The sequence below is a fragment of the Trachymyrmex septentrionalis genome, unplaced genomic scaffold (genome assembly GCF_001594115.1).
Source record: "Trachymyrmex septentrionalis isolate Tsep2-gDNA-1 unplaced genomic scaffold, Tsep1.0 scaffold40, whole genome shotgun sequence".
In the NCBI taxonomy this organism is placed as follows: domain Eukaryota; kingdom Metazoa; phylum Arthropoda; class Insecta; order Hymenoptera; family Formicidae; genus Trachymyrmex; species Trachymyrmex septentrionalis.
In genome coordinates, this window is record NW_017305569.1 from 2,091,711 (window position 1) to 2,112,869 (window position 21,159).

At 32.2% G+C, this 21,159-nt stretch overlaps 4 protein-coding genes across 5 annotated transcripts in view; 3 read left to right on the plus strand and 1 right to left on the minus strand.

The window, feature by feature from the left end:
• Positions 1–1,849: 1,849 nt before the first annotated feature.
• LOC108751023 (EGF domain-specific O-linked N-acetylglucosamine transferase) lies at positions 1,850–5,995 on the plus strand. Of its 2 annotated transcripts, none has more exons than XM_018490945.1 (10): positions 1,850–2,538; positions 2,723–2,932; positions 3,238–3,386; positions 3,471–3,634; positions 3,717–3,837; positions 3,931–4,084; positions 4,164–4,364; positions 4,929–5,062; positions 5,132–5,234; positions 5,499–5,995. In XM_018490945.1, exons 1-10 carry the CDS (start codon positions 2,359–2,361, stop codon positions 5,751–5,753), a joined length of 1,671 nt encoding a protein of 556 aa, XP_018346447.1. In that variant the 5' UTR covers positions 1,850–2,358; the 3' UTR covers positions 5,754–5,995. The 2 variants fall into 2 exon arrangements, with proteins under 2 accessions (XP_018346447.1, XP_018346448.1); XM_018490946.1 differs by having other exon boundaries at positions 3,720–3,837.
• Positions 5,996–6,260: 265 nt separating this feature from the next.
• On the minus strand, positions 6,261–8,078 carry LOC108751056 (phosphatidylinositol-glycan biosynthesis class W protein). Its single transcript, XM_018490998.1, has 2 exons — positions 7,952–8,078; positions 6,261–7,870 (listed from the first exon to the last, which is right to left on the minus strand). Exons 1-2 carry the CDS (start codon positions 7,977–7,979, stop codon positions 6,261–6,263), a joined length of 1,638 nt encoding a protein of 545 aa, XP_018346500.1. The 5' UTR covers positions 7,980–8,078.
• Positions 8,079–8,246: 168 nt separating this feature from the next.
• LOC108751055 (ATPase WRNIP1-like) lies at positions 8,247–10,186 on the plus strand. The gene is made up of 3 exons (XM_018490997.1): positions 8,247–8,765; positions 8,850–9,687; positions 9,972–10,186. Exons 1-3 carry the CDS (start codon positions 8,451–8,453, stop codon positions 10,184–10,186), a joined length of 1,368 nt encoding a protein of 455 aa, XP_018346499.1. The 5' UTR covers positions 8,247–8,450.
• An 847-nt stretch (positions 10,187–11,033) lies between these two features.
• Positions 11,034–21,159, plus strand: part of LOC108751046 (protein slowmo) — a 24,134-nt gene continuing 14,008 nt past the window's right edge. The window contains exons 1-3 of the mRNA XM_018490984.1: positions 11,034–11,496; positions 11,984–12,152; positions 19,321–19,407. Coding sequence (XP_018346486.1) covers positions 11,465–11,496; positions 11,984–12,152; positions 19,321–19,407 — 288 coding nt within the window. The 5' untranslated portion in view covers positions 11,034–11,464. The remainder of the gene's footprint in view (positions 11,497–11,983; positions 12,153–19,320; positions 19,408–21,159) is intronic.

Here is a 21,159-nt window from a genome sequence, read left to right on the forward strand (position 1 = left end):
AACACTTAAGATTTGGTTGCGTAACGCACGGGGTGTCCGCAAAATACTAATCCACCGTGGCGTCAACGTTGAGAAGAAAACGGAACAATGGGTGTCATTCAAAGTTAAAATAAATTCTGTAGAATTTGAATTCACGCTCTCCTTTCGCTGCTGGCTACGGCCTGTGTGCCTTTAATTGTATCCCAACGATCTCTCGTGAACCGAGAAAGACACCTGCGCGACCAACGAGAGCCGCAGCTGATATCCGAGTCTTCCAGATTACGTAACGACTCATGCCTAACAAAGTGCGGGACTCGATGTATTCGAGCCGGTGAATGCGGGGACTCTCGGATTTAACTCTCGTATCTCTGTCTCCGACGAACAAAATTGTATAAACGGCGAAGATAGAATCTACTTCGACCACGCCTTGAGAGAAGGATCGAACTGTCTCTTCCGTGTACGTTCAAATCGTTTTTGACGTATCCCGCGGGGATTAGCATAAGGTGCGTCTTGTATAAGTTTGTACATTCTGCATTTTATTTACGTAAAAGCATGATGAATAACAGCAGCTATCATTTGACACTAATGTTGGACAAATAATCTTCAGCAAATGCATTTGACGCTTATATTTTAATGTTACTGCAATTTTCACTGTATACACAAATTTGTGATGGAAAATTCTCGCCAGCTTTTAGCCTTCGCCCAGAAAATACGAAAAATGGAATAAGACAATTCACATATGGCATAAAGTTCTAAGACTTTTATATAATTCTAATTTTACGAGATATATCTTATATATAATGTTTAATATTAAATTTACAAGATTGCGATTTACATTGATTTACCTTATAACGTAATTTATATGTAGCATAAGTTCTAAGATCTCGTAATATTATTTTTAAGTTTATATTATGATATACAATGTATATTTTAACTCCCCACGAAGAGTTAACGTAATCCCCCTCCCCCTCCCCGATTTACATAGTTCAGATGTTTTTTTCCGATCTCTTTTTTTATTGCAAAATATCTTTTGTACTACGACATTTTAAACTTTCTCAAAAATTCTTTTTTTTATCAGTCCTTGAATGATAAATTAAAAAAAAATTGATTAAAATCAATGCACTACAACCTAAGATATAAGCAAAAGAAAACATTAGGTTGTAAATACCCGAATGTGGGTAGATAGGAACTTTTTTGAGATGTGAATACTGAGGGTTAATATTAAAATTTTCTTTAATATTTCTGACCTTTAATCTCTATTTTTCTACGTTGTGTAAATAAGTTTGTAAACAAACTGCAACCGCCCTCTTACTTTTTTCCGCGTTACCTTCAACTTAATTTATAGTAGATGTTTTTATCTACAATAGATATATTCTTCTCCGTTATATTTTCTAAATATATATATATATATATTTATTTATATACATATAATGTTCTACTATTTTTATTTGCTATAGATACTCTAATTTATATTTATACATTCAAGTATTTCAATATATTATTATCATATTTTCTACTGTATGTACTGATAATTACATATCAATAGTAGATAAATTTTACGTTTTCTCTACTTTTCCGAGACTTTGTGGGTATTATCATTTATACTGCAGGAAGAAACCCATAGAGGGATACAAATCAGTTAAGAATACTTTCCCACAATACGAGACTTACAAAACATTCTTGTCGAAAAAATCGAATTTCTAGATGCTAAAAAGTCGCGTGGAACAAATAAAAGTTGCTTCAGAATGCTTCATTTTTTATTTCAGTCTAATTACTTCACTTAAAAGAAAGAGCAGTTTAAATTGTGATTACAAATTCATCCTTGACAGTGAAAGTGTATATAGTCATGTTGCAAACGTATTAGACAGCTGATCGCGTGAAGATAACTGGAAAGATTTTTTCATTTATTTATGAGAGATTTCAATGCTTTAAGAAAGTACTTGATGCTTTCACCAGGAACATAGAATTTGAAGTCAATAAACTTGCTTGTGATTGTTTCGAGGGAAATGCTTCTACGTACTCGATTTTTAGACAGATCTGCATTATCGATCTGACGGGTCGAAAAACGCCGGTGTATTATTTAGAAAATAAAAAGTATTAAAACTTCGCTTCTCTCTCTTCGTGCACCGTTCAAGGCAAGCCAGTGCGCAATTTCTATGATGTGAGCTGATTCACATCTCACACATAGTGTCTTCAGTATCGCCTCTCACCGTACTGCTGTATAAGCTCCACGCAAATGTGTTAATGCGCGAGTTGTGAAGTCATACACCCACCTTCTCACAGGTGATTCGTTTTTCATTCAAACCGTGCAAGTTGTAAGACAAACGCGCGAGGATCTTTTAAGAACATCCGGTTAGTTCCAATAATTCTTTTCACACGATGATCATGAGGACGTTGTTCGCAGTTTATCCAGTGTCACTGGTGTTCGTATTCACGGTCACTGCCATTGGCAGTAATTACACAGATATTAATCTACCACACGAACATGTGAAGTATTATTTCAACTCTTTTCCCACGGCGGCAGAAAAATGCCACAATGATGCGGCGTGTCCATATAAGGTAAAATTATATTTAGAAATTACAAGCATAATTTCTGTGAAGATTTCGCGCCTGCATAATAATATATATTATTTTTATTTTTCACTTTTGTAAAAAAAAATTTTTGATTGTTTTTTTTTATGATAATTTGTTTTATATATAAATCATTTAAAAATAAAAACGTTTATTTTCCGATACATTCCAGGATAGTCTCCAGGATAGTAAAGCTTGTTGGGGTTACGAGGAAGATTGCAAACCGGAAAACTCATTTTCCATTCCGCATTGTCCAGGTGATCATAAAGGATGGGTCGCTACAAAAAGAGCTCAATTGGACACATATTATGCGCAAGGTGATTTTGGATATATACGCGACCAAAGGAAAGAGATGATGCTATTATGCGAACCTTTATTTATAGTGAGTTTACTAAATTATAATATATACAGAGATGAGATTTTGTTGAAGTATCTAAAATTTTAGTTAGATAAAAATCTGAAAATTTTGTTGGACTATTAAAATGATTATTTTTGCAGTATTATGCTTGAGATTCCTGTGTCATTATTTTGATAGTCCAACAAATTATTTTCAGATCTGTATTTACCTAAATTTTTAAATGCTTCAGCAAAATCGTTCTTTCCACGTAAATGTGACGTTATACATAGAATGCAAAAAGATAATATTGTACAATTCGATATTTGATTGGATTCTATTTTTTTTTTTAGGATGATTCGTCTTTAGAGTGTTCGGAGCATATGAGGTTCTGCAGAGCAAGAAACGTGATGCTAAATTTTACAGATTTGCTGAACCGAAAGGAACCTTTACGATACAAAATGGATGTTTTAAAAGAAAGTCAAATTGGCGGCTACTGCACGTGAGTGAATATCAGCGAGCAAAGCAGATCAAGATCATCTGTGCGAGGAATTGGAAAGTATCTAACTTTCTCTTCTGCAATCAGGCTGAACGAAAAGAGATTACAGGAAAACGCTGATCACATTAGTCCGTTACAAAGCTGGGGACCAGAATTACGAAACTTTCGAAAATTACCTCATCGGCCGATTGTTCATGGCGATTGTGATGTCGTCATTGAGAAACCAACCTTCATCATGAAGATAGATGCTAGTAAGTAGGAAGACACTTGGAGAAAAAAGTCAAATGAATTACGATTCATATTCGTCACTTCGTTAAAGTCGCTTTGTTTTAGTAGTAAATATGTATCATCATTTTTGCGACTTTTTCAACCTATACGCATCATTGCACGTGAATCTCTCGCACCCATCTGCCTTTGATACAGACAACCATATATTGATTTGGGAAAGTTATAGGTAACGAGTATAGAACGAAATATAAAACGAAATGGACACAAACGAAAAATAAAAATCGCGAACTATTAAATATCAAACTACTCTTGCTTTCAGCTATCGATCGGCGTTCCAAGACACCTTCGAAGCATTTACAAGAAATCCATTATGGGACTTAAAAACATTTCGAGGCGAAACAGTGTGCTTCAAGAACTTGGTGTTTCCACTATTACCGAGAATGATATTCGGACTATATTATAATACACCACTTGTACTAACATTGTATATCCTTTCACCGAGATGCCCCACACTCAGAGAAAGAATATTAATTATGAGAAAATATGTTTTAGATTTACGGCTGTGAAAAATCTGGATTGTTCAAAGCCTTTGGCGATCATATGTTGCATCGACTACAAATACCTCTTCGGCCAAGAAAAGATCGGAAGATTCGAGTAACATTGCTGAGCAGAGATACTCAATACAGAAAGATCTTAAATGAAAATGAATTAGTAAAAGCTTTAAAGGAGAATCCAGAATATAAAGTTAATAAGGTAAAATTCTAGCGAAGATATTTAACTACATATATCTTTAAGATTGTATTTACGTCATCGATACTTTTATACATTTACAAAATTTGTGTTAAATTTAATACATTGAATATAATTTAATATATTTCATATGTTCCAAATGGTCCCAAATTTTTGTGTTAATTTGTGACATAAGATGAATATGTTAGGAAGTAATACAAACATTATGTAAAAAAATTAACACTGAAAACACTAACATCATTTGTAAGCAAATATGGAAGCACATTTTTTCAATAAAATTATATCATATATACAATAATATTTTACATTAACATATTTTATTCGTTTATCTTAAAATTTACGTTTTAAAATAAATTTTTGTTATTTATTCACTTACTCATAAATCGTATTTTAACACTAAAAAATGTTGAATTTTAATGTCACGCAAAATATTCATCAAATAGCACGATAACATTATTTAACATTATGTTAAATTAAAATTTAGATGTGTTAAAAATTCAACACGGAATAAAAATTTTAACAAGAAACAGTTTTAACACAAATATAAAATATTTTTTTACTGTGTAGGTGGTGTACAACAAAAATATTTCATTCAAAAAGCAGTTGGAAATCACTAGAAATTCCGATATTTTTATCGGTATTCATGGCGCCGGCTTAACACATTTAATGTTTCTGCCGGATTGGGCAGCGGTGTTCGAAATGTAAGATTTCTCATACTTAAAAAATATATAATTGCAAATACTATAAACATACATTTCAATATTTTTTAGATATAATTGTGAAGACCCTAATTGTTACAAAGATCTTGCACGGTTGAGAGGTGTGAAATATTTTACATGGAAAGATACATCAAAATTGGTGCAACAAGATCCGGTACGTTATAGATTACTTATAAAATAATACAGGATTCAATAGTTTAATTTTATTATAATCAAAGAATAATTTAGTAATAAATGAAATTTTATTATATATATAATAAAATTTCAAGTTTAAGTATATATATTTATTAATTCAAAGTTACAAATTAAAAAAAAATAAAATTTAAAAAATTTAGAATAATGTTTTATATATATACGAATATATATACATAAACAATAAATATGTATACTTAAACAGTTATTTATTTATAATTTACAGGGGACACATCCTGATGGCGGGGCTCACGCCAAGTTTACAAATTATAGCTTCGATGTTAAGGAGTTCCTCAGAATCGTTTCGCTTGCGAAAAATCATGTAAAGCGTCATAATGCATTCAAAAAGTTTAACAATTCTCCTGGCAAAATACCAAATGATACTAGGACGATAGATAATGAAGAATCAGTACAACCTTCTAATACTAAAGAACCAATACGACTACAAAAATCAGATATATTATCCAAAGATGAATTATGAACAGGACTCTTAGGCAATAAATTGACAAATGAAGTATAATAATAGAATGTGTTCTAAAGTACATTTGTTGATCAATTTGATTCCTCATACATATTTTCTTTATATTATTTTTATACTAATGTATATATGTTATTTTAATAAGTAAAATAAATGCGTGGTGCGTGTGTGTGTGAATCTCGATATGTCTGAGTTGCATATTTGGCAGTACTTTCTCTTAATTATTAATTTGTAATTAAAGTTTATATATATAATATATATTTAATATTATATGTATATGAGATATAATATTTATTTACATATCTATATTTGGCCCTTTATAACATATTTCCTTATGACTGTAATATAAAAAAAATTATTAAAATTCACTGTATATTTTTAGATATAAATTATATAACACACCAAAGACTTATGAAAGTCCATTATTTTCAACAAGATTGTCAAAATCTTGATCAAACATTGTAAATTCATTAAAATTGACTCATTACTGTCCATTTTTACACATATATTTCACAGTTTGATCGGTATTTTGAGCCTGTAAAGTATTAATACTGAAAGTATATTCACAGCCATGTATATAATCAGTATTAATAGAGCTAATGATTGTTTAACATATAATGTGTACATTAACATATTCACAATACCAGTCATAACGTTACTGATAAGAAAAAAGAATAGGCCGTTGTAATTTACAGCATCAAAAATCTCTAAAGATTTCCTATACACATCTTCATTATTTTCTACTTTCTTACTCTCCTCATGTTTCTTTAAATTCACTGGCAAATTTTTACTCGTCGTTTTCATCTTGTATTCAATCCATACACTATCGCCGTCTGACACCCAATTAGCTATATTCACTAGCTCTATCACAAACTGTACGAACACCAAGAAACTAAGTAGTGCAGTTGTTAGGACCACTATCCACATGCAATACCCAGCGTTGGCTAATCTTCTGGAAATCTTAAAACCACAGGATAATATCGCCAAGTAAATTAGTGCAGAGATCATAAATAATTTAATATATAACGAGGGTAAAGGTCCAATGTATTGTCCTTTCATTTCAACAAAAGACAGTTTCATATTAAGATTTATACTCGATGTTGCGTGCAAATGACATGTGGAATATATAAATCTCCCAATGGCTACACCAACGAAATACAATCCTACGTAACCGGGTATAGAAATTAAGCCTTCTCGATTGGCAGAGAAAAAATCATCTCTCGGCCCATCTCCTAAAATCCACGTTTTTAAATCTTTGGTGTTTATGGTGTATTCATGCATGCATAATATCCAGATGCCTGAGAGATATGAATATTTCGAGCTAATAGTGCTGGTAATCATGCTAGTAAATAATTTGACGATAGCTAAAGTTATAAAAAAGTTCCAATGAACTCCATATTCGGTGACGTGTTTCTGATATCCTACGTACTCGACTACTGCAAATCGTCCGAATCCCAATATCAAGAGAGGTATGCAACTTCGGAAGCACTTATTCATATTTCTTGTCAGAGTTTTTAAAAAGCTCGCTTCACGGTAAGTAGAGAAGTCTCGAGCCTCTGGCGCAACCAACGCATTAGCCAGTATGAACAATCCGACACCTGTATCCATTAGACTGTATCCGAACACTTCCGTTTTGGCGAATTTCCGTGGAAAAATATGAAAATCAACGGCTAATATACAAATCGAAGTAACAATGTTGGTCAACGCTCGAAAATTAGTTATGAAGGGTATTTTATCGTTAACCGGCTGCTCAGTAATATTTAAATTGGAACAATTAATTCTCTTTTGCATCACCAGTGATATGTTTAGTGCAGAAACCAACATTATTATCACGCATATGCTACCAATGTATTCCGATAGTATGGTACAACACAAGATAGTCGGAATAATGGTTAACACGAACTCTACGACGACTCTTGTATTTTTGTGGATGTATATATATTTCTTGAGAACTTCCACAGTTGTTATTGCTAATATGATGCTCCATATGGTTGGCAGAAGCGTGAAAATTACCGCTTGCGGTGTCGTGCCCTCGTGATTGGAAACAAACGCTTCTTGTTCGAGCCGATATTGTTCCTTGCTCGCCGGCGCCGTCATTGTCAAATCGAATTTCAGGCATTCTACGGACATTTTTTTTTTTTTAGCTCCAACTATAATTTTACGCAATTGAAGAAAATATACCTGACAAACAAAGAACTTACGGTTGCGGATAATCCACTCATTATTCATTATTTGTCACTCATAATAATAAATATACATTATAGTATATGTCAGTTTACGAGAAATTTGGCATTATTGATTGATATTGTTACATGGCGTCGACGATAGCACACGTTTGACGTTTATATTTCCGTAGATGGCAGCACTTTGCTTTTTTTTCTAATTGTTCTACACGATTTGATGAAAAATATTAATGAATTTTGTGATCTTTCATTAACTTTTATACTTTCATCGTGCCAAAGTTGTGTTAAAATGTCGTTTTAAAATTGTAATATAATGTGATTGATTTAATCAGTTTAAGTTAAAAAAACAACGCATTAATATTCACTGTCAATATTTACTATGTTAAATAAATTATTTCCCGCGTAATACTTTTGGCTTATTAATGTTAGTGTGTATTTGTCTTCGTTTAAATGTTTAAGCACATGCAAATATATATTTACGTTAGAAAGGAACAACATAACCAAAAAAGCGAGTTACATGGAAGTGAAAATTAAGAGATCATTTCCTTTCAATGAAGATTTTGTTGTAAACAATCAAGTGAAAAAATTTAAACTACATAATCAAGTCCCAAGCGGTATCACTAACATGTCTGGACATAACTTTATAAAACATTCTACAGTACAATTATCAGAAACACTGAAACATTCACTTGCTGAAAGAATGATACCAATGAATATTGAGGCTTATGTGGGGCAAAAACAAATCATTGGTCCAGACACAGTTTTAAATTATTTATTGGCGAAGGGAGAAATTCCTAGCATGATATTCTGGGGTCCACCTGGATCTGGAAAGGTAAAATTAGTTTTATTCTTCATTTTTATATAGCTGCTTTGTAATAATTATGATATTTATGATCATTTACAATTTATGTTTTAGACATCCTTAGTGAATATAATAGCATGTTTAAGCAGGAAATTAACGAGTAACAATGTACACATTGTGAATCTATCCGCAGCTAGTTCTGGTGTAAAAAGTATAAAGGATGCTGTTACCGCAGCAAAGGACAAATCAAAATTTGGATGCAAGACCATTGTCTTTATGGATGAAATTCATTGTTTCAATAAGCTTCAGCAAGATATATTTCTGCCACACGTAGAGACAGGAACATTTACTTTAATTGGATGTACCACTGAAAATCCATTTTACAGTTTAAATCCAGCTCTACTAAGTCGCTGCCGCATGTTTGTGTTAAATAAATTAACAGAGTGCAATGTAACAGAAATTCTTCATAAGGCATTAGAATATATAAATGGAAGGATGCTTGATGTACGAGAAAAAGAACAGATAAACAATAGAGAACAGATTAAATTCCATTCCAATACAAAACTTAAATATCATGTTGATAATAATACAATGCAATGGTTAGCAGGAGCATGCGATGGTGATGCACGTGTAGCTCTGAATGCTCTAGAATTGGCAACGCTTGCGAGGGAAGCAGATGGATCAAAAATATTACACAATAATGATATAACAATAACTCTGGAAGATATTAAAAAAGGTTTAATCAAAACACACACGCTTTCTGAAAAAGAAGCCAATCAAAGCCATCACATATATTCCGCGCTTCATAAATCAATAAGAGCTGGTAAGACAAATGCTTCTCTGTATTGGTTGGCCAGAATTATGGCAGCTAAGGAAGATCCGGTAAATATTGCAAGACGGCTAGTCAGAATATCTAGTGAAGACATTGGTCTGGCAGATCCAGATGCTTTAGGTAAAGAAATGAGATATATTCATTTCATAGTCTATACTCTAAAAAATATGGGTGTGGATTTAACATTATGCAGTGTTTAAATAATTTTCACTATGTTGATGTTTATATCAATATCTATTTTAAAACCTATGGTATTAAGTATTAATATTAACACTAACACGATGTGGATTTAAAACACTTATGTGTTAATATCAAACGTGGTGAGAATTATATGAACATCGTGCATGATATTAAATTCATATCTATATTTTTTAGAGTACAATTAAATTATTTAAAAAATTTAGGTGTAGCTGTTCATACAATGCATGGTTGTCAAATGATTGGTATGCCAGAATGTGATGTACTTTTGGGACAATGCACGGTTTACTTAGCGAAAGCACCCAAGTCTCGATCGATATATAATGCATTAAAAGCAGCTGAAAAGATGATTTTGGAATGTGAAGGTCCTCAACCGGCTGTGCCATTACACATGAGATACAACTCGGACAGAAAGCTATAAAGTAGACTCGATATGATTTTTTTATTATCTCTGTATATTTATTATATTTTAATTTTTTATACTAAATTGTTATTTTTGTCTTACAGGTATCAATAGTTTAATACGCTAAGAATATACGATGGTACCTGTTTACTTAGAGTTACAATGTTTTGATTGCTTTCAAAAAAAGCAAAATTTGTAAATGATAAATATAAGATTTATATTATATGTTTACTTTTGTTATTTATTTGTATCTATTTTGTTACAAAAAACCTTCAATATTCAAACAAAATTAGTTTCTAGAGGATGGGAAGTCAATTTATCGGCTTTTAACAATTTAAATTAATTTAACGTTGATCAGTAGATTTTATTTTCAAATTCCAATTGCTTTTTTATTGCATGTGTAATTATTATATAGTGTACTGATATGTATTGACATATTTCTCTACATCTTGAAAATTTTCATATTATATACTTATTCCATCATTGAAAGGTGTGAAAATAATTATTCTAATGAAACACACACAATAGAGTTTAAAAAACAAAATTTTACTGTCTAGACGAGAAACCGATATATCAATTTCAGATTCTTCATAAATCATTTACTATAGTATCTATCTCTAAAATATTAAATTGAAAATTATATAGAAGTCCGAAAACCAGCTCGTTCTCTAAAGGTTAAAATTGTTATCAATCTTTATTCTAATCTGAGATTGAACGATTAAAAGTAGCCTCTATCCAAGTAACACGCAATATTACAGTGATATCAAATTAATATAAAATTCAGTGAAACTTTCGTCAAGTCTTAGTTCAAGATGACATACATCATTTCAATATAACAATCGATTATTACTTGGATAATCTACTAATCAGTAATCCATGCATTCATAATTTGTCGATAAAATTATTAATATTTAATTAATTATTTAACTACTATCACAATCTCAAGTGTTTACTTATTCGTGGGACTTTGTAATCCTTGATATGTTATAATACAATGTGGAATACAAACGATACGTTTGATATTGGCGCGCCATATGCAACCGACCAATGACGTTGGACACTAAATGCAAACAACCAACTATTGGCTTGACGCTGTTATCGGCGGGGGGGGGAGGGGGCAAATAGAGTACACTGTCGTCACGAAAGCGATCATTTCCACTTACATCACACATCTTCAAAGACGGCTCGACGAACGGAGGACGCCCGATATCGCGACAGCCTATTCCGCTCACGTGTCGCACGTTAAATTACGGTGCCCACCCTACATGCAGTGTCGTTCGCCCTATCCATAACGCTATGAAAATCTGGACGTCAGAGCATACCTTTGAGTGAGTATAAAATGTGGCTCTACAGGAATACTTCGCTGTACGTTGTGCTCCGTTACTTGACACAATTGTCATATAATTCATCAGGTATCCCAAATGTTTTGTCTCGTGTAAAAATCGTGATGCAACACAACATTCTCATTACACAACCTCGTTATACTTTTACAGTTTTAAAAATAAATTTCTTATCGACACTGTAACCTAATAATGAATGTGGGTTATCTCCAAAATGCAACGGGCTTCAAAGAGCCAATCTGGTTTTATCTATTCTTTTCAATTAATTGTCAAAAATTCGCGAATATTTTGTGCTCAAAAAGAAGATTAAGACAGCCCGTTTATATCTGTTACAGTTGACTTGACTTAACCTAAATTTAAGAAGCATTTTCTCTTTTCGCTTTCTCCTAACTAGAGGATAATTTCGTTGAACACATTTTTAGGAATTGTATTGACGCGATTCTTCTTTGATAATAAGGACAATTTTATTTTGCAGTCATCCTTGGGAGACAGTAGCGCAGGCTGCATGGAGAAAGTACCCCAATCCTATGGTGCCTTCGGTTATTGGAGCGGATGTCATCGACAGAGAAGTGGTCAACGGTGTTCTCCGTACCCACAGACTCGTCGTTTCTACCCAATGGGGCTTTCCTAAATGGACGCAAGCGGTATGTCTTGTAACTTTCCCACGTGCTGTCACATTGGCGCGCGTTCAATATCGCATTAGACTTTAGCACACCTAAGTCTAACCTTACCTCCAACTCTAACCTTTAATCGGTACCGTCCGTATTGCAGTTGCAAAATTGAATAATTGGAAATTTGTTATTTTTACAAATAATATTAGAGTAAATTATACGGCGAATTTTCGTATAACAAATTTTTTATATGCGTATAACATAGTATTTATATAATATAGAAAATGTATGAGAATATATCTTTAAATATTAAATATAATAAAATATTTTTTTATATAAGATTGTAAGAAATATGTTTTGTTATATAATATTTGAAGATACATTTTTTGCTATTTTTTAAATTTTATTTCGATATCGTTCGTAACATTCCAAACTACTATTGTCGACCCTGACAACGGTGATGCAAACACGATGTCACTACCAGTAGTTACATATAGCTATCACGTGTCTTTTTACGAAATACAATCTAGATGTCAAGTGGATATATCAAGCTGATATTATGTATAGTTCTAAAAAAGTTTGCTTCACAACCACTATAGTATGGACTAGCTTCTATAGACGCAGATAATATTTCCTTTGATGTATGACAAATTTTTCAATGAGCGTTTTAATTGACTGTAGAATAGAGAAGTTCTCAAGTTTTCAGAAATCCTCGATTTTGTAGCCAATCAATACATTTGAAAACTTTGTCGTACGACAAATGAAATATTTAGCCTACGATTAATGTAGAATGTGTTAGAGTACAAAAAATGCTATAGTGTTTCATAAAGACGATAATGTGAAAGATATTATGCTTTTTAATTACTTTGATTCAAAGATTTATCTTGTCTTTTCTAAAAACATGATTGTACTTCGAGCTAATAATTGAGAGGCTAATTATTGAGAGTTACTTTCGTAATTCATTTAGAAGTATTTTTTATCCCACAATAATTATATATTTTTATAACGGATCGAATTTCGAATGGACGCAATCGATAGTGAGGATCGTACAATAAAAGTCTTCATTTATCTTATGTCTTATCGATGTAGATATTATATATTCAAAATCCGAAATCGGACAAATCTACTATTAAAAAACATTTTGTTGTAATTTAAATCCGTAATTACTTGGATTCAACCATGCTAGTTAACAATTAACAAGGAAAGATTATATCCTAATTACACGACTCGGTAAAGAACCTGTTTGTGACAGAAAATTATATTAAGGCTTGTTTTCACATGTTAGAGTTTAGCTAATGATTAAAGGTTACCAAAACATTCATGGATGAATTTCGTTGATGAATCTCTTGGTAAATTTAATCTTTAGGTAACATTTACGTAACACAGGATGTTCGTTTTAATTAATACATTAAAATATCTCGAAAATGAGACATGGGATTGAAAAGAGTTTCAGAAAGGTTTCGAGGAGGACATATTTCGGTCATGTTTTTGTGGAGACGCCAAAAAGATATAAAGATCCATGTCCTCTTTTTTTAAATGGAATTATTTTTTTATATAATTTTTTTTTATGTAACATGAGAAAAATTCCTCGAATATTAAGGTAGAGATATAAAAAAATCAATAGTTTTCGAGTTATCTTATACCTTATTCTGGTATATATTGATATGAAATATTAAATATTTCGTGAACTATTCATCTTTTAATAATTATATTTTAATAAATACTTTTATACATAGAATAATAAGATAAATCAATTGATAAAAGAAAACACATAGTTGCTTATTAAAAAATTTATGCATTTTACAATAAGCAACTAACTTTTTCTCTGATATTTTCATCAGAAACTTATTTTTTTTTTATCATACACACGTATGTCTCATTCTCGAGATATTTCAGTGCGTCAAATAAAACATTGTATAAAACGGACCTAAGTATCAGCCGTGCTATTATAAAGAACATTCCAGCATGTTCTATAGTATGTAATCATATGGGCACCGACCTGCTTCAAGGTCGCTTAAATCGACTTTACTGGTTGAGATGAACAGTGTGAGCGGATGGTAACTTTGCGAGAGAACTTATCGACAGCTTTTTCTAATTAATATAAAGGAGTGAAATAAAAACATGAATTTTAGCATTAGCTATTCTTTGCTTCTTTTGTATTAATTATGTACAGTACATGAATTTTATCTTTATTTTTATTCTTCTTTGAATCGCATCGCGTCTTTATTTTTTCCTCAAATATGATAAGATAAGTAATGAAAATGTGTCTGTATAGATCTGCATGTGTAAATACATGTAATTGACCGCAGCTTATCAAACTTGAGCCATAAATTCTTTAACGATGACTGCGAATCAGTCGTAACTGTGGAACTTATCTACAACTCAGTTTATCGATTTTTTTCGGCGCACTCTCGCGGCGTGCCGATAAAACTGTTTCATTTACGTACGAATTCTTCAGAACGGCCTTCTCGAGACCTTTGTGACTCGATGTCGCTGCAAGTAACGCTTGAATAAGTTATTGATTCACGCCAATTACTTAAAGACCTTTACAATTTACTTTTTTTCTTCTTCACGCGCAAAGTCACGTAACTATAAACTATTGCTACAAACTTGAACTAATGCTACATACGAAGAAAATAACTTACAATTGCAATGAATAGTTTTAGACTTTATCAGTTGGTTTCTTTTTGGTATAAATATATTCATTTGTATTTTTTAATACATAAATTTCTTATTTCTTAATTTCGAATGTTTCTTTACTAAAACAATTCCAAAATAAATTTCTTAAAGAAATTTAAATTTTAAAATTACGCCACTATTTCTGTGTGTACCTTTGAATTAAGATAATTTAGATAATATGCGTTGTTTAGAAAATCTCTTTAGATACCTTTTAGATATATATGTCTCAAAAGATGTCTCAAAAGATGTCTTTATGACATCTTTATGACGTCTTTTAGACATGTATCTTGTCTGGGAAGTTTCAGAAAATAAAGGGTATCTAATATTATTTGTAGAATATTTTTGGAATATCTAGTTTTAACGTGAAAAAGACATATATAGTAGTATATTTATGTTTATTCTTGAAATTTCTCGATATTTTGATGAGACGATGAACTTTGAACGCGGCGGAAGACATTACGACATTTGATTCGCTATTTATGGTTCGGCAACCAAACAATATGTCAGTTGATGTTTAATTTTAATGAAATCTTATGAGAAGAGTTATTTTAACGTGACATATAGAGATATTTTAAATCGAAATGTAAATATTTAGTAATTTACGATGAATTTTACTTCATATTATATGTATAACTTGGCTTCTAGCTTATTATTATTAGATTTATATTGAATGTACTGGGTGTATAAATGTTTTGTATGGAGACTCTTTTTCTGAAAAACTTCATCAATTAATTCCTATCATTTTATGTAGGTATGTTAATAGAGTAGCATTAATGCTGCATAATAATTTCTTAGAGAAAATAGATATCGCTGTTTAGATACTTTCTATTTCTGTTATTCGTAAAAAAGTTGAGTGATATTGCACCTTGATGTGTAATTTTATCGGTTGGCACAGCTTTTTCACGGTCGTTCGCACAGTAAAATTGACGTTGCACTGATCTCCGGCAACCGACAAGAAATCAATCTATGAAGCAACGTAACAGAATCATTCACCTCTTTCGCCCGTGGCGTGTCGGCAAAAACCTCGTGCTATTCACTACCCCAGTCTAGCAATCTCCGCCGCGGCAATGCGGAGACCCGGAAATTCGAAACTTTCGACAAACACGCGCAAAAAGAAGGTGCCGGGGACTCGGGGAATTGCAAAACAACATCCGCACTAACATCAACTTTCATAATGAGCACGCTCAATGTTACGCCGTTTGGCAATCGTCCAGCCAGACGCGCCTGCCTTCTGGAATACTCGGGCAACTCTCTGTTCTCCCGGATTCCCAATCCTTCGCTATCCCACGGTGCCTTCGCCGGAATACTGGAGATTCCGGGGCGTCGAATCCCTTTCGGCTCGGCGAATCGCTTCCTCTCGTCAGATTTTCTATAAGCTCGGCCATTTCTCCGGGCCGTTTCGTTGTGCAACCGCTCGTTCGAATGGCTCGACTCATAGTATCATACATAAGCTGTTCAAGGAATGGTGGAGATAAAGAGATTGTCCAATACATAGCCGACGTTAAGAATTCGTATGAGAGATCTGTTTTACGAAAAGATCTAAAAGCCTGTCAAAATAATTGAGGGATTAATGAGGAATTTCATCTTTATATATATTCTGTTTCTTGTAATATTATTCATCGTTATAGATATATCTATACTAAATAATTAAGAGGTGTACAAAAGTAATAATTAAAGATTAACAATATAAAGATTATACAGGACATATAAGAGTCAAGTTTAAAAATTATAAAATGTGAAAATTCTGATAAAAAATATAATACTTTGTAATTAAACAAAAATAGATACATGTACAATTTTAAATTTGACTCTTATATGCTCTGTATATTCTTTGTATTGTTTGTGAAATTAAGAGCCCTTTGTTCTTGTCAATTTTTAAAGATTAGCAATTAAGAATTAGGATAAAGCTGTCGACTTTTTGAATAATATGAAAAATAAATACAAATTTTAATACAATTTAAATTAAAACATTGTAAAAAGAGAACTTTCTAGAGCATCAACATTCAGGTCATTGTTTAAAAGTTTTGAAGTGACACGGATATACACACGTATCGAACAAATGGGATCGAATATGGTAGTTTTATTGATAGAATATTCTGTATACAGTTGCCGCAGGAACTTGCAGTATTTAAATACGCTAGAAATTATTTAACGGGTCGGGAAAAGTGCGAAGGACCATTTTGACCGCAACACTTTTGTCGGCACCATTTTTAACGTTACACCCCCGATGCTGTACTCGCCATTGTGCTATCCGAGTAATTAGCGGATGCACTCGACAACGAAACGTTCTGGAAAAAAAGTACGCGAGAAAAGTTCACTTATCGCGTCCGTTCGCGCGAAACGCTTAAATTGGTGGTAGAAGGTTTGTATAAGCAGGCCGGTTTATTCGAGCGACTAATTAGAATATGCATAATTAATCGGCGAGGAACAATAATTAAAGTGTACTTAGCGTGCCAGTCTAATTAGCGTCTTTCTAATTACCTAATTAGTCATGCTAATTTGTTATTAATATCGCGTCGCCACGGAAACTTACGGAGAGTGGCGTTATATTTCTTTTTGGGCGGAATAGACGACTCAAATATTGTTGACATATTTAAGTCTGAGACACACTGAAAAACATAAGTAAAGAACAGGGAATAAGATTTCAATTTATCAGAAACTGTGGCATGAGGTAAAGCGGGATAATTTGAAAGATTAATAAAAATGTTCAAGTCATATAAAAGAATTGAAGTCGTACAGTGTATTTAATTAAATATATAAAATATACAATATTGTATCAATATTATTGTAACAAAAAAGTTTTTGTTACAATAGTATTGATGCAATATTTATTTTTATTTATCTAAATAATTATTCCACTTTAAATCTTGACATGATTTTCGTATACAAAAAAAATACATATTGCACATAAAAATTATTTGTTTCAAATATTTCAAAACATCACACATTCATAAATTTATCACAAGCATCAAATTTATTCAAAATATATTTTCAGAGAGAAAGTTTAATATTTAAAGATTCAATTAAAACAAAAAAAAAATTCGATTTGCTTATTATATAAATTTCTTCGAGTCAATTCTTGTTTTATATATTAAGTTTTTCTAAAATTATGTACTAAGTATATTTTAAGATTATCATCGAGAAAATATTTGTTGTTAAAAATAAGTGTTACTTAAAAGAAAGAAAGTAAATTGAGTGATTACTTTTCTTCGCGATAGAATAGTATCTTTCTATGTGTGCTAAGTTGAAATTCAATAATTCTGATAAGAGAGTTGAAATCTGTCCATATTTCTATTTTTTTGCCTATGCTTTTCATTCGTGTCTCAGGCTTAATACTTTTGATTACTTAATTATTTATCGCCGATTGTTTCTAACGATTGTCGGTAGGCGTAAGCGACTGTCGAAGCGTTTAAACTGTACTGCCAACGTGCGTAAAAAATTCAATACGAGATAAAATTGATTGATTGATCGTTTGTCACTAGGATGACTCTTATTTTTATTTGACAATATTTTATGATTAATCCCTTTCGGCCCAGTGTCTTTTCGTGAAAAAATGTCAGTTCGTTATGATTGATGATTTTTTATAGGCTTGCAGTTTTATCGAGATCGAGGACTCAGATATATTTTTTTACAACGATTAAATAAACGGTATCATAAATTTAGGGTGTTTGTTATGCTTCCCACGTAACCGTGAGAACAGAATAATGCAAACGTCCGCTATAGGTGGTTAAATTAATTACCGCGCGCGCCTTCTGACGTAGAACCAATTAATAATCGCTTATCGCTTTCTATAGAGTTCAACGCTATTCGTGTAAATGTTGCTTTGTTTGTTTAATTCGCCTTGTGTACGTATAACATGCTGATACGAGTACATAGTGTATTTTCATAAAGGCCCGTTGTTACTTTCCTGATTGAACGTGAATGTTATTGTAATTTCTGAAAATAATGTCTTATTAATACTACCTGTAATATATCAATAATAGTCGGTGAAATAATTGAATAATTATAATACATATGTATATCATAATGTAATGAGAAATGTTTTTATTTGATGGATTATTGTACCATATAGGATAACATGTTATTGGAAGCAACAATATATTGTCATACATTAATTCTCAGCTAATTTTATTTAATCTATTACATTATTATTAATCATATTACGTTATGATAAATATTGATGAATTACGATTTTATTGCATTTTTTTTTCGCTCTGCTGAGCACGCTATGTGAAAAGTCGTGAAATCGAGCCGAAGTAGCTCTCAAAGACTGAAACATGCCATTGAAGTTTGGAAGGCTTTATCGTTAAATTCAACGCGGAAAGTTTGAAACCGGAAGTGCTTGTCTATAGCACTTCCGAGATTTTTATCGGTGACCGAATCGGTTTTTAGCAGTTTGCCAGCCAATTCTCACCAGAACTACATTTAAATGATTCGGAATTTTTTTTTGACACGGAAAGGACTTTTACGTTCTTAGTGCCAAAGCTTATCATGCGAACACATATTTCTTTTATTTTTACAGTTAATCGGCTACGCGAACTTGTGTTATGCCAGCGAGCGCAGCGAGGTCGATCCTGTGAATAAACAAATGATTCTCAGGACGCATAATGTAAGTATTTGTTCTTCGTTCAAAAATGGGCTGAGAAACCGTTATACTTTTTTATGCATTGTACAATTGTATTGTACAATTTATGAGAGATTTTTAGATCATGAAGTAATATAGCTGTATATATTTTTTAATGAACATGGCGTCGATGTGACGTTTGATTTGTTAATAAAAGAAGTTTTTCAGCGTATTTAATTGATATAAAAATAGTTGTAGATATTTTATGTTAAAAGAATGGCTTAGATTGCAAAAATGAAAATGTTCTCTCATAAACCGCTGTCTCATTGTGTTACATGACAACATTCACACGCTGTCCACAAAAACGATATTTCTAAACGTAATCCAATATCTCCGATCATATTTCCGGTATGCATAGACTAACATGGATCCGAAATATCCATCAGCAATGTGCTTGCTTCGCTTAATTAGAATTGTATATATCTGTCACGCGGATTTGATTGAATTTTTTTAATGGAGAACTTTTATCGGGGAAGAGGTGCTTTCCCCGCAAATTTATTCGTAATTGCGTATTCGATACGAATACGTCGCGACATTTGTATTCAATTGCAATTCTAAAATTAGATGCGGAACAGCATCATATGCTGAAACGACTTTCTGGTAGCATTGGTGTTCGATTTCGCAACCTGGTCTCAAGCAGTTATATTAGATATTATTAAACACGAGAAACACGTGCGAAAAAATATTGAGAGAATTTGACCGGACTTGTATTGTAATTACATAATTATTGTTGCTGGAGAGATATTAGATATTACTGATTATTTATTCTTTTTTAGTATTTTAAAGTTAATTTGAATTTTGAAATTAGCGAGCGTAAGTATAGATAATATAAACAATTTTACCGTAGACGCGTGTACTATCAGAAATAATATTCATCTCGGCAGTCGGTTATCAACGGAAGCGTCGCGTCGAAACGCATCGACGATCGCATCGCGCACGGTTCCTCGTTTCTGCGATAACGAAGTGAGCATTTTTGGGCGATTTTTCGACCATAACGAAATTGCGAATGCATCGCAGTCCCTGTTGCGAAATGGCACTTTAATAAAGTGTCGTCCGGAAAGAAAGAGAGAATGCTGAGCGGTTGCTCCATTAGCGCGTAATAAAAGCATTCTTCCCGCAATGCTGTTTCTCTTTACATATTTCGCTGGTAAAATGATGAAAATGTTATGAATAAATGGACCGCATTTTGTAATGCAGGTTTAAAATCATTGCGCCAATTTATTGTTTTCTAGTTACGCATATTACGTGAATCATTAATGCCTAAATTACGTATGATTTTGTATGGTATGTATTACATCATGCATAACGGTAAAATTGCATTTTATTGTTTCTCTGATTTGCTTCTTTCAAAGCTTTAGGAAAGAGGAACTGCGGGAAAATAATTACAAATTTTTTTCAACAATGTTCTTTTTAGTTAGTTCACTATATTAAAATTTAGGCATCGTAATACAACGAAAATTATAACGAATATATATATATATATAATAGATCACAAAATTACTTTTCTCATTACTCTTTCTTTTTTTCTCTTTTCCCGTGGATAGTTAAAAGTTTGTCGAGGCGAATTGCTATTCTTGGCTCGCTTTGTAACGGGCAAGTTTGTCAAATTGCGTTAAAGTTTTTCATGCCGCGTTCGTGCCTGGAAAAGTCACTTGGAAATTTAATATTTTTCAATACCCCCCCCCCTGTAATACGCGGATTACAATAAAAAAAAAAAAAAGTTCACGATCTCAACGC

What these genes read in the sequence shown, in the direction of transcription:
- LOC108751023 (XM_018490945.1), top strand. Translation starts at nt 2,359, where the DNA reads ATGATCATGAGGACGTTGTTCGCAGTTTATCCAGTGTCACTGGTGTTC. An exon ending in CATCATGAAGATAGATGCTA is followed by an intron (nt 3,635 to 3,716) that starts GTAAGTAGGAAG and finishes GCTTTGTTTTAG; the next exon opens with TAGTAAATATGTATCATCAT. An exon ending in AATTGGTGCAACAAGATCCG is followed by an intron (nt 5,235 to 5,498) that starts GTACGTTATAGA and finishes TATAATTTACAG; the next exon opens with GGGACACATCCTGATGGCGG.
- LOC108751056 (XM_018490998.1), bottom strand. Translation starts at nt 7,979, where the DNA reads ATGAATAATGAGTGGATTATCCGCAACC. An exon ending in TGAGTGGATTATCCGCAACC is followed by an intron (nt 7,871 to 7,951) that starts GTAAGTTCTTTG and finishes AAATGTCCGTAG; the next exon opens with AATGCCTGAAATTCGATTTG.
- LOC108751055 (XM_018490997.1), top strand. Translation starts at nt 8,451, where the DNA reads ATGGAAGTGAAAATTAAGAGATCATTTCCTTTCAATGAAGATTTTGTT. An exon ending in GTCCACCTGGATCTGGAAAG is followed by an intron (nt 8,766 to 8,849) that starts GTAAAATTAGTT and finishes TTTATGTTTTAG; the next exon opens with ACATCCTTAGTGAATATAAT. An exon ending in GGCAGATCCAGATGCTTTAG is followed by an intron (nt 9,688 to 9,971) that starts GTAAAGAAATGA and finishes TAAAAAATTTAG; the next exon opens with GTGTAGCTGTTCATACAATG.